At 38.0% G+C, this 13,623-nt stretch overlaps 1 protein-coding gene across 4 annotated transcripts in view; it reads left to right on the plus strand.

Moving 5' to 3' along the window:
* ppfia3 (PTPRF interacting protein alpha 3) overlaps positions 1-13,623 on the plus strand; it is a 42,456-nt gene that overhangs the window by 5,362 nt on the left and 23,471 nt on the right. For 2 of the 4 annotated variants that reach the window (XM_056244174.1, XM_056244171.1), the window contains exons 3-7: positions 7,689-7,790; positions 10,972-11,136; positions 11,534-11,608; positions 11,706-11,765; positions 11,842-11,970. In XM_056244174.1, coding sequence (XP_056100149.1) covers positions 7,689-7,790; positions 10,972-11,136; positions 11,534-11,608; positions 11,706-11,765; positions 11,842-11,970 — 531 coding nt within the window. Of the gene's footprint in view, positions 1-1,554; positions 1,577-7,688; positions 7,791-10,971; positions 11,137-11,533; positions 11,609-11,705; positions 11,766-11,841; positions 11,971-13,623 lie in introns of those variants that run through there. The other 2 variants (XM_056244173.1, XM_056244172.1) reach the window with 2 other exon arrangements.

The following is a 13,623-nucleotide window of genomic DNA, read 5'->3' on the forward strand; positions in this document are numbered from 1 at the left end:
TAAGAAAGAGAACTAAACCGGTCTATTTTAGGTAGTTTTTGTGTCGCAACTAACTTCTCCACCTTCTTTTTTCTCTTTAAGGCCCCACTTTTATGTTTGTATTTTTCCATCCTTTAATGTTCAATTAGCTAGCGTCTAGTAACATCTCTCACACTGTGTTTTCTTTTTTTAATTTGACGCGGCGATGCCGTAAAAAATGACGGTACAGTTCTACGGCAGCCGCGGGGTGCAAAAAAATAATAAACGCATAATAAATGCACACAAGAAATGACGGAGAAATTAGACATTATGGAGAAACAAGAAATTATTACACATGACATGCATAATTTTTTTTTATTTATTGTGGCTACACTTTAAAAATGAATTAACTCGTTTTAATTAAAAGTTCCCCATGGGCGGGCCCCCTATCGTCCCGGGCCCATTTGCACGTGCATACCCTGCATGCCCAGACGCTACGCCACTGGTATACTGTCCTTGTCCAGAAAGGATATAAAGACATCATCAAAGTAGTCCATGTGACACCAGTGGGTTAGTTAGAATGTTTTGAAGCATCGAAAATACATTTTGGTCCAAAAATAACAAAAACTACGACTTTATTAAACATTGTATTCTCTTCCGGTTCTGCGTTCACGAGTCCGCAGTGACGCTGGTGACGTAAGACGCTGCTGACGTGTTCTCTGGTTACTGGTTACCAGAGAACATGTCAGCAGCGTCACTGCGGACAGAACCGGAAGACAATACAATGTTTAATAAAGTCATAGTTCATTTTCGGAACACAAATGAGAGATATTTTTAATGAAATCTGAGAATTTCTGTCTCTCCATAGACAACTACTCAACTACCACCTAAGAGTTCATAAAGAGATTGTAAAACTAATCCATATGAATTGAGAAAAAGAGATATGATCACTTTATATGATGAACAGATTGAATTTTGTATTTTATTGACATATAAACATCGATCAGCGAAAATAAACAGAAGCTGAACCGAACCTGCTTGACGCACGAGAACAAACCTCTTGCTAAAGCTCAAACGTGCTGCGTAACACGAGAATGAACCTCATTGGTTCTCGCATGTCAAGTGAACATGCTTGAGCTTCTGTTTACCACAACTGATGCGTGAGGTAGTGAATGTTTATGTGAATAAAAGCTTAAATTCAATCTGTTCATCATATAAAGCGATCGTCTCTTCAGAAAATGTTGGACTAAACCGCTCAATTCATATGGATTAGTTTTACGATCTCTTAATGAACTTTTTGAAGCGTTAAAGTGTCAGTTGTGTAGCTGTCTATAGAGGGACAGAAATCTCTCAGATTTCATCAAAAAGATCTTTATTTGTGTTGCGAAGATTAACGAAAGTCTTATGGGTTTGGAACGACATTTGGGTGAGTAATTCATTTTGGGTGACCTATCCCTTTAAGAATGTCCTGTTCTGAATAGTTTGGAAAAACAGGTCATTGAGATGAACCATGTCTTCAGGAAGGATACGCTGCCAGTGAAGTATAAAGTATAAGTAATGTTACATGTATACAAATGTAAAGAATCTAGAAAGAGATGGTCAGAACTAAGCTTGTCTAGTTTGTATTATTTCCTTTGTCTGAATTGAACAGTCTGTATTTATAGCTGTCTGATTTGGCTAACATTCAAGCTAATCTTTATCTTGCAGATTTGTGGGCTGTTCTGGTCATTTTTGCATCGGGTCTTGAACTGTTTTCTCTGCTCTGATCTAATTTAAGGTGTTCTACATATCTTTTTGAGATTATCTGTTAGATTATCTACAATTCTGTAACCAGTTTTACATGTCAGGGCGCTACTTTTTTTTTGTTTTTTGGCCAATATTTAATCTTTTGAACAGCCCTGGTTGTTTCAATGGTAGATTTTTGTCAAATAATGAGTTTAAACTCTTTAATGACATCATAGCAGCTTAAGGTGATGTAATATGATGGGCTTTGCAGTTGTATTTAGGATCAGAACAGTTTTAAAATAAATATATATTCACAATTTGCAATTCACTAATGCGTAAACCTAATTCGCAAAATATAAAAGTGTGTTCATGAGTTATATTTATATTTACAAATAGATTGTTGATTACGCATTTGCAAATCTTTATACATTTGAGTTGAGACACCTTAGATTTGTGTTTAGATGTTTTGAGATTTTTCCCTCTTATTTTCATTCACAAATACATTTCACAAAGTTTGTACTCTCTACCGATCAGATGAGACATTTTACAGTCAGGCCAATCATAGAACAGTTTTGTTCAGCTCTGTAACTCATGTAATAGCATGTCTTTTTAGGAAGAGTTGTGTTATGTTTAAATGTTACAATTACACGTTAATACTTTCAGTGTTTTCAACTTAAGTCACTTACTACCTCTCTGTCATCATGTTGCATAGTGCTGAAGAACATACAAGTACACAATATTTTGCAAGCGGCAACCACTTTTATTTGCAGAAGTGAATCTTTTAAGTAATGTGTGTACTGTACAGAATAAAGGAGTCGCTCCTAATATCCCAAACTCTTTGAACCACACTGTATGAGTTACCTAATTGAGAAAGAGTAGCTAGTCTTTCTCTGCATACAATGTGGATTTCATTTTTCATCAAATTCGTTGCCACTATGGATTTGGTTGTGATGTCATATGAGTTTTGTTCCTGTGTAACTGTAACATTTCAGCATAACATCTCGCCCTTTCCATAAAAGCACTTTGCACAGAAGAGACACAACACGATACTGCTTGAGTCACAGAGTTGAACATAAATATTGTGATTGACTGCATGCATTGCTAAATGTTTTCTCTATTTGTCATTTTACAGAATGTGTCAATCATATTTCCTACTGCATTGGTGTTTTTTCTTTTATCAGTGTCAAATTGAACAAAGTACAGTATGTTACTTGTTTTGTTACATTTATGCTACAAATGAAGAAAAAAACTGCAAGGTAATTCATCATCGGTATATACTATTTTGTTTTGTTTTTTTCTATTAAATGAATCTTGGTTTAAGAATGTTCAGTTGTTTTAAAATGTAAATAAGACAAAATTACTGATGAACAAAACATTTTTTGCAGTCTAAAGAGACTGCAATGTACTTATAAAAATGAATTTGTGATTCAAAACCTGTCAGAAAAGTCACAATTCAAAACTGACCCACAAATGTGTGACAATTTGCAAATGCTGATTAAACAATAAATAATTAAATGCAAAAAACATTGAACAATTTGTATACCAACTAATGATCAATTTACGTAGCACTGGAAACATTTTGGAGCCAACTGCCACTGACATGTGGCTTGAAATAGCATGTATCAGAGAGACCCGTTTTCTGGGGGAATGTATTTAAGGGGTACATAAGCACTACAGAGAAGAGGGGAATCAATATCCCACGCACACACACATAGACACAAACATATGCAAACACTCTGAAATAAGCAGACTCATATTCAGAGCAGTGATACATTAAGCAGAGTTCAGTCGGTGCATCCCATCAGCGTTGGGCGTATGAGAGAAAAACGAATTGAGAAATACTGAAAAAGAGGATGTAAATCCATTGTGGAGGTCCTTTGTGTCAGTGGAACTGTTGTAGGAGTCTGAATGAGAGAAAGAAATAAGGCAGGAGATTATCACGCAATTGTGTTTGGCATACTTGTGCCAAACATAATTCTAGTCCAATCTCAGCAAGGTACATTTCCAGAATGCCAAAGTCCTATGGGCCCACTGAGTTACCATCTGTGTACCACTATACCACTCCTAAGCTTAGCCCCCCTACTCCTCCTTCTTTTCCTTTCCTCTCCTTATTCTTGATCCAGCTTCTTTCCCCTATTTTTGCTTGTTGGCAGAAAGTGAGGCAGTTAGATATAGACGGGATGGATGGAGACATGACCCACCAAACACATTCCATGAAGGAAAGGGAACATGATTGGCCGATTTGAGCTCAGAAGGAGCATGCGACATGATTGGTCTAGAATTGGGCTTTGCTTGGTAAATGCCTTTTGATTGGGGTTTGGTTTGCATTGCAGAGTGAATGTGTTTGCTTAGAAAGATTTGGCTCAGATTTACTTTTGTTTATGTCCAAAGACTTGCTGACTTGATTGAACAGGATTTGATTCACTTTTAGGTTAAGTTATTGGTGGTTCTTTACTTACTAACGTTTGCCATGTCATCTCGCATGCATATTTCAACATCATCTAATAAAAATCCCAATATCTACCGCGCATTGAAGTAAATGAATACACAAAGTACATACTTCCACGTGCACATGGCGATTCTATCTACGTAAGACAGGGAAGGCGTGTCATGCGTGATTCCTGATGAAGGCACCCGGTCATATATAGGTAGCTAGAAAAAGATGGTGTGGCTTTAGGCTCGCAGTGGCAGCCATGTGAGGCCATATGTCATCTTACACAACATGGTGCTATGAAGACCTTACACCCGAGAGTTGTTCATCGGAGTGTTCAGAATGTGGACTTTGTCATCTGTTCACACAGAAGCAAAAAAGTAACGGACTCTGATTCAGTCTCACATGTACGCAAACAAGATTTGGTTGTACGATACCAAGAATTTGGCATTTATGAAACCAGCCTCTGTTACAAATCCACAGCCTTAGACAACCGATGAAATGACACTGTGCTGTCAACAAATGAAATTGTTTAATGTTGATAGTTTGTGGTTAATCTCATGTTTTTTAGGTCAATGCATTAAAGCTGCAGTAGAGAGTTTTGAGAAAACGTTGACTTAGCCTGAAAATTTGAACAAGCACAACTTACAGGTCCCACCCCCTTGCTCTCTGCTGCGCTACAGCCCTCCCTCCACAGCTCGTCCTCCACAGCGGAGCCTGCCGTGAACGCTAGCTAGGCTAGTAAACAGGGCCACCGATGACGGCGGATAAACAGTTACGGCACATTCACTAGTAGGGACGAAACATCAACAATATGCTTTACATTGACTAAGGCCTGCCCATACTTTGACTACAAACTTGGTCCTCAAATCATTACATATTTTGCAATACATGTAATGTGACTTTATAACGTTGCACCCTTTCTATAAGTTATAAATAGCTAGTAAGATGATATAACGGTAACTAACGTAACAGTATGTAAGTAATTATTCTAGCGATATGTAGGCCTAATGCTAGATAATGTTTGCTACATTATTTCAGCAACATGACAAGCCAGTGAATTAGCAGGTTTCAATTGTTGCTTTGCACAGTGCGTGACATTTTATCTACATGTTACGCGGCTAGAGTTTTGACACCGAGTCAATGGGCTCTGTCTAATTCTTTCTTTTTCGCTTGTTTATCATCATCAGTCTTTTTCCTTTTACCCGTTTTTGTTTTATGAGCAGGTGCCACTCGAGAAATTGGCGGTTTAGGTTGTTTCTCCGCCATTAGCACAGCTGCGGCACACCGGCAATCTTGAGTTGAACCATAGGTTTGAACGACGGTACGCGCTGTGCAAGAGAGGGGTGTGATCAGCGCGTACACGAGCGTGATTGACACTGCTAAGACATTCCTCCTGGCTCTGATTGGTTGTTTCTGACCGGGAGCGTGTATTTCTGCAAATGGCAATAGGAGCACTGGGAGGAGCAAGAGGAGCTTGATGTTTTCACAGATTATCTGTCTCATATTCTACTGTCAGGACATAAATGATGTTTTATTAACAAGGTTCGGTAGGAGCAGGTGCAGATAATTAACCCAATTAGCGCAAGTGGAGTTCAATCTGTAATCAACTCAGGATAGGATAAGTAACAGCAGAACCCACCTTTTGTTCCTTGACAGTTTATCAGCATCCCACCTCCACCCCATCGCCTCACTTCTAGTTCCATCTACTCTTACCAACGGGGGGAGTACTCTGGGTTCGGGCAGAAATTCCGAGCTCGGAGCCCTCCACCCGGACAGCACACCAAGTACGCATAACCTTAACCATAATAATTATATGTAGATGTGAATGACAGTTTTAACAAATATGTAAAAAATATTTTTTTTACAAAAGTTACCTACAGCAGCTTTAACACATTCAGTTGTTGGAATCGGCGATTTGTTTGCAGAATATATGCACATAGAAAAAGAGCAGGTAAAGAGATCAATATATGCAACACTGCCCGTACACATGAGGATATAACAAAAAACACATAACTGCGACAAAACACACGGGAAGTGCAAACAAACTCTGGTCTCAATGTAAATGTGAAATAATTTAATAATCTTTTCTACACTTTTGTAACAAAGATTTCTTGCTGCTGTCGTCTGATGTTCTTTCCAATGATGAAGAAATACTTTGTACTTGTTAACTTTTGAAGACCATTAAATTCTCTACACAAAGAGTGTAAATTACTACTTCCTATCTGGATTGGTTTATACACATTAATTACATTTATAGAAATATAAACTATACAATTAAATAGTTCAAGTATTTAATAAACTATTTAAAAAATGTAATGTAAAGCAGAGGTTCTCAAACTTTTTGACCTGATTGCCCCCCATATAGGCCAAGATATTTCCTCTATCATTTGTGTAATTATGACAACGCTACTTGTTTTCAAACCTTTCATTATTAACTCAAACTGGAAGTTGAATGAATGAAACATGATTCTGTGATTCAAGATTCTGATGTGTTTTATTAAAAATAATAGTTATTGAGGTGGAAAAGGAAACATGATTTCAGTTTACATCAAGATTTGTTTTATCATTTTGAAGTTTGCTGAGGCCCCCGCCCCCTGGATAAGAACAACTGATTTAAAGAATCTCAAATGTCATCCCATGAGATGTTAATTAATTCACATCTCACTGCCTGAACTGTTGAACTGTTGTGTTCATTTGCTTTTGACACAACCACTTGCTTTCATTGAAAGTTTTTCTTGTAAATATAAACATTTGTAAATATAAATATAATTAGGGATTCACTGATCATGATTTTTCATGGCTGGTTCTGATTTTTTTTACAAGCAACTGGGCCAATTCTGATACTGGTTGCTTTTTTTTTCTCCAAATGTATTTCTTATTTATTTGCTCTATTACAGGCCAAACTGGCCTTAAACGAACCAAAAATATCTGTGTTTGGAGCAAAAACTGCCTGTGTTCGGAAAACAGTAGGCGAAAAGTACCCAGATGACCTGCTATTTCTGGCGAGATTCTGAAGTGCACATGAGATGGACACTTTACCATCCCATGAGGCCACGGGAGAGGATTTATGAATGGCAGTGAAGCAACGCAACTGATGCTGGTCAATCACATGACTGTAACAACATGGCTGATATAGTATGTCTGAATTTCATTCATACTATATAGAACATAGGCCTACTTTTTTAATGGTTGTCAAATGTAGTACCTGCTCAGACAGTGTGTGATTTCAGACACACTCTTACATCTGGTGAAGTCAGCGAATCAGACAAGATCTTGCCAGATCAAGAAAGTGCATTTCAGTTGTGTGTGCAGTAATGCCTCAGATGGTCAGTGAGTCGTGGGTGGTCCGTGGGCAGGCTGTCTGAAGCCCAGACATAGTGGACACATGTATATGGTGTATGTGTTTATTTCTACATTATGTGTGTGTGGTTTGAGTGATCTGTAAATATTTTTCAAGCTGACCACTGCACTGGATACACACTCTGAATTATTTGTGTTGATTGTAAAGAGCCTGTAAAGATCAGAACAGAGCTCATTTTCTGTTGTTGTGTGTGTGTTTGTGTGTGAGCAGGAGTTTGCGGTGTTGACCAAAGAGCTGAATGTATGTCGGGAGCAGCTGCTGGAGAGAGAAGAGGAGATTGCTGAGCTCAAGGCGGAGAGGAACAATACACGGGTCAGTAACCCCATAACCATAATCTGTGTGTGTGAAACAGACATCATTTCCTCTTTATATCGCCTGTGTGTGTTTGTAGTTTTCTGTTTATGGTGTTTGTTTTTGATGAAATGTTTTGGCTCGGATGCAATATCCTACTCTTGCAGGGATGTTTCCACCCAGGAGGCAAGGGAGGCATTTTTAAGTGCCTCTTAAAAAATGGAAAATAATCCACTGTAGAAAAAATAAAACAATGCAAATATTACAAAATATACCATTAAAAAGTGTATAAATAATACGTGTATAATCAAAATGTTGACACTGTCCAACAGCGACATCAGTGGTTAAAGTTACACCGGGAAGCAGCGTCTCTCTTGCCTCCCTTGAGCCCATTGAGTTTTAATGTTTTTTATGGTGGTTAGTTATGGGGTAAATGTAAAAAAGATGAGAAAACCTGATGAGAAATATACTTTGTTTTAATAAATACAACAATAATTTCACTGTTAATGGAAAAATACAAAGTAGAATTGCTTTGTTTGTTGTTGTTTCAATTTACCCTAAAGGGTTAGTTCGCCCAAAAATGAAATTCTGTCATTAATTACTCACCCTCATGTCGTTCCAAACCAAAAAAACTTTTGAATTGTAGTGTACCTTAAAGTCTTGGCTACAGAAAAGCTACTGAATATTTTTACTATTATTGCCCAGGACAAAACATTCCCTTCACAAGTAGACCTTTTGTACACAATAGCAATATTAAAGGGTTAGTTCACCCAAAAATGAAATTTCTGTCATTTATTACTCACCCTCATGTCGTTCCAAACCCGTAAGACCTTCGTTCATCTTCGGAACACAAATTAAGATATTTTTGATGAAATCCGAGAGCTTTCTGATCCCTCCATAGACTGCAACGTTATTCAAGGCCCAGAAAGACTTTGTTAAAATAGTCCATGTGACTCCAGTGGTTCAACCTTAAAGGATTAGTTCACTTTTAAAAAAACTTTTGCTGATAATTTACTCACCCCCATGTCATCCAAGATGTCAATGTCTTTCTTTCTTCAGTCGAAAAGAAATTAAGGTTTTTGATGAAAACATTCCAGGATTTTTCTCCATATAATGCACTTTGCTGGGCACCAAACGGTTCAAGGTCCAAAAGACAGTTTCAGTGCAAACTGCAAACTGTTCAAAGGGCTTTAAACGATTCCAGACGATGAATAATGGTCTTATCAAGCGAAACGATCGCTCATTTAAAAAATAAATAACAAAGTTTAAGTTTAATAATGTCAAATGCTCGCCATGCTCTGTTCTGTGATGCACGTTCGTGACTCTCCTGTTCGAACTCGTTCATCAAAATGAACAAATCTTTTTTCGAGTCATTTGGTTCATTTAACGAACGAAATGAACCAATTGACTCGGAAAAAGATTCGTTCATTTTGATGACCGAGTTCGAACAGGAGAGTCACACAGAACAGAGCAAGGCGAGCATTTGACATTATTAAACTTAAACTTTGTTATTTATTTTTGAAATGACCGATCGTTTCGCTTGATAAGACCATTATTCATCGTCTGGAATCGTTTAAAGCCCTTTGAACAGTTTGCAGTTTGCACTGAAACTGTCTTTTGGACCTTGAACCGTTTGGTGCCCAGCAAAGTGCATTATATGGAGAAAAATCCTGGAATGTTTTCATCAAAACCCTTAATTTCTTTTCGACTGAAGAAAGAAAGACATGGACATCTTGGATGACATGGGGGTGAGTAAATTATCAGCAATTTTTTTTTAAAGTGAACTAATCCTTTAATGTTGTAAAGCGACGAGAATACTACGTCTTTATTCAACAATTTCTTCTCTTCTTTGTCACTCTCTGATGCTGTTCACCTGGTAAACACAGTGCAGCGCTTCCGGGTTCTACTTCAGAACACTGTCTCAGTATTGGCCGTATCCTGCGTCAGCATCACACACATGTGTCTTGGCGCTCATGTGAACAGCATCAGAGACTGACACGGAAGAGAAGAAATTGTTGTAACCACTGTAGTCACATGGACTATCTCTGGGCCTTGAATAACGGTGCAGTCTATGGAGGGACAGAAAGCTCTCAGACTTTGGGTGAACTAACCCTTTAATATTGCTATTGTGTACAAAAGGTCTACTTGTGAAGTGAACGTTTTGTCCTGGCCTGGGCAATAATGGTAAAAATATGTAGTAGCTTTTCTGTAGCCAAGACTTTAAGGTACACTACCATTCAAAAGTTTTTTTTTGTTTTTTTGGGGAAACAAATTAATACTTTTTTCAGCAAGAATGAATTAAATTCATCAAAAGTGACAGAAATGACTTGATAATGTTACAAAAGATATCTATTTCAAAGAAATCCAGCTTAAAAAAAAAATATTCAAGAAAAATACACTACCACTACCTGAAAAAAGTATCAAGTTAGTTCTGGCAGGTAACGTTATTCAAGCTCGCGTCAGCTGACTCTCAGCTGATCCACGTCTACCTATACAACGCCTATCACTGTATACATATACAAGCTCCTTCAGTATTTTCAGCAGCTATCGCGTTTCTCAGGAGCTAATTACCCTCCTCCATCCCCAGCTCCTCCTCTCGTCAGTCAGGATTTGGCATTCTGATTCCCCTTGAATCAGAATAAATTCTCGAATTATGTTGTACTTTAAAATCTTGAATTAATGAGATCTGCAATATATTCATGTTGGTTCTGTTCTGTTTACCCTAAGGGGTTATTGCTGCTCTCCCTGCTCTTATCATGCTAGGCTGCATGGATGCGCAGGGAGTTCTCGCCCAGAACGGAACCATACCGCCAATCCAAACTGTATGCTAATTGTCAATCGTATTTGACGATAGTGGTCCTGACAGAAATTACGATTAAATACATTAATTACATTTTAAAATATATGAAAATATAAAACAATGTATTACATTTTTTTTAATAATCTATCACAATATTACTGTTACTTTATTTACTGTTACTTTATTTCTGATCAAATAAATGCAGCCTTGTTGAGCATTAGAGACTTCTTTCAAAAACATAAAAAATATTACCGACTCCAAAATTTTGAATGGTTGTGTATGTGACTCTCCTAATCTGATCCTACCCTAGGAAATGTTCACTATAGTAACAAATGGGTAATAACTAGTCCCTGTCTCCCCAATTGAAACTGACTTTCTCTGTTTCTTTCCCGTGCCATCTAGCTCCTGCTGGAGCATCTGGAGTGTCTGGTGTCTCGTCACGAGCGTTCTCTGAGGATGACTGTGGTGAAGAGGCAGGCTCAGTCTCCTGCTGGAGTCTCCAGCGAGGTGGAGGTGCTCAAGGCCCTCAAGTCCCTGTTCGAACACCATAAAGCCCTGGATGAAAAGGTCAGCACCCCTTCCCTGTCCTGTCCTACACCATGTTGGCATGACGATAAATCCAAATATCTGCTGTTTTCATTGTGTTGTGCTGGTTAGTCCTGCTTATGATGAAAACACATTGGTCTGAAGCTCCAAATATGACCAAAAGCACCATAAAAGTATCACAAAAGTAACCCACATGACTAATGTACTGTATTTAAAGACTTCAAAAGCCATAGCTATCAATGAAGCAGGTGAACATGCTCAGATTACACTTTACAAACTCATTAAGAAGTTTTTAAGGCCGATATCAATGTGTAAACAGCTAGACTTCTATAGAATAACTGTGTCTCTTCAAAGAGGTGATTTTTTTTGGACAGGTTCTCCCTGTTGATTCATTGTCTATTGTTCTTCTCTCCCTCAGGTGCGTGAGAGATTGCGTGTGGCTTTAGAGAGAGTCGCTGTTCTAGAGGAAGAGCTGGAATCGTCCACAAATGAGGTATACATCATACTATCGTGATATATGTTTGTACCCCCTTTTCTCTCTGTATGTGGCACGCTGGTCTTGCATGCTTAGATTTGTTCGTTATGCTTAGGTACTATCTTTACGGGATCAGATTAAAAGGAGAGAGCGGGGTTTGGACAATGGAAAAGAGGTGAGTCACAGCGGTTTGAATCTTGTATTGAATCTTTTCACTGTTCTTTTCCTCATGTTCTCTGTTTTTCACACAGCGGCTCCCGAACGGCCCCTCCTCCATCTTGGATGACGGCGAGATCGACAGACAGAGAGAGGGAGAGATAGAGAGACAGAGAGCAGAGCTTTCACAATTAAAAGAAAGACTGGCGCTCATGTGCAGACAGGTGAGTGCTGCACTGCTGCCTACAGCGGAAGCATTTTAAGGCATCATAGTAGGCACAATTCTGAGATAACAAAATGATTCAAAAGGAAGACAAATTCTAGCCAAATTTATCCAAATTCTAAGGCAACATCACATGTATCCTTCACAGAGAAGGCAATTTCATAATGCTGTGGTGTCCAACCTACTCAAAAACACTGGCCAGGAGGTTCCTATAGTAATGTGGAAGACTTTGACTATCTGGTTCAGGTGTGTTTAATTGGGAGCTAAATTCAGCAGGAAGCAGGATTGGACATCTCTGCCATAATGCATTGCATCAAGCTGGGTAAAAAATAATTCCAAGATGGCAGACAAGGCGAGATTATTCGAATCCGTTAGAAATAAATAAAAAATATTTTATTCAGTGCCATTTATTTGTTTTATTATACATAAATTTTACATTAATTACTATATCTTGTATACATATTTCATGATACAAATATTATGTTTTTGAAATAAGTTATGCTCTTATGCTCCATGGCTGCATGTATTTGATCAAAAATACAGTAAAAACAATAATATTGAATATATTATTAGAATTTAAAATAACTTTTCTTTTAAATATATTTTAAAATGTAATTTATTCCTGTGATGTCAAAGCTGAAATTTCGGGTTCCAGTCTATCAGTGTCACATGACCCTTCAGAAATCATTCTAATAGGATGATTTGATGCTCAAGAAACATTTCTGATTATTATCAAAGTTGAAAACAGTTGTGCTGCTTAATAATTTGTTGAAACTGTAATACAATTTCTTCAGAATTCTTTAATGAATAGAAAGTTAAAAAAGAACAGCATTTATTTAAAATAGAAATCTTTTGTTATACAAGTCTTTACTGTCACTTTGATCCATTTATTTCATTGTTGCTGAATAAATGTATTACTTTCTTAAAAAAAAAAGTTTTTACTGACCCCAAAATCCTGAATGGAAGTGTATGTGTGCTATGCACTTTATTTCTAATTAGAGTATTGCAACATGCTAACGGCAACTCTACGGATATATAAATTATTTGAAAACAAAGTGCACTATTAGTGTGAAGTACAGAGGTCCTTTCTGTGAAGAGCATTTCAACTCAGCAACTTATGAGGATCTGTGATGGTTAGGACACTGCCTTCGAAGGCACTTAGGCTTTTGGAACAGAGCTTGTAAGTGTATGTGTGTGATGGAGATTTGGGGCCCTATTTTAACGATCTGAAACGCAAGTGTCAAAGCGCAAAGCGCAAGTAACTTTGTGGGCGGATCCCGGCGCTGTTGCTATTTTCCCGGCGGGATAAATGCCTCTTGCGCCTGGCGCAAATCTAAAAGGGGTTGGTCTGAAGTAGCTTCATTATTCATAGGTGTGGTTTGGGCGTAATGTGAAATAAACCAATCAGAGCGTCATCTCACATTCCCTTTAAGAGCAGGTGCGCTTGTTCTAAAGCGGATTCCTATTATAACGGCGGATTTGCCAGGCGCGCGCCAGGAGCGGTTCACAGCCGAGGAGAGCAACGTTCTCGTCAGGGCCGTAAAACACAGAGAAGTGACATTGGGGATGGAGAAAGTTTGAGAAACCCACCCAAATTAACTTCTGTTAAACAGGCGTATGATAATTTGGGTAAATGTGTAAGCTACATGTATGC

The sequence above is a fragment of the Rhinichthys klamathensis genome, unplaced genomic scaffold (genome assembly GCF_029890125.1).
Source record: "Rhinichthys klamathensis goyatoka isolate OS25496 unplaced genomic scaffold, OSU_Roscu_1.1 h1tg000937l_1, whole genome shotgun sequence".
In the NCBI taxonomy this organism is placed as follows: Eukaryota; Metazoa; Chordata; class Actinopteri; order Cypriniformes; family Leuciscidae; genus Rhinichthys; species Rhinichthys klamathensis.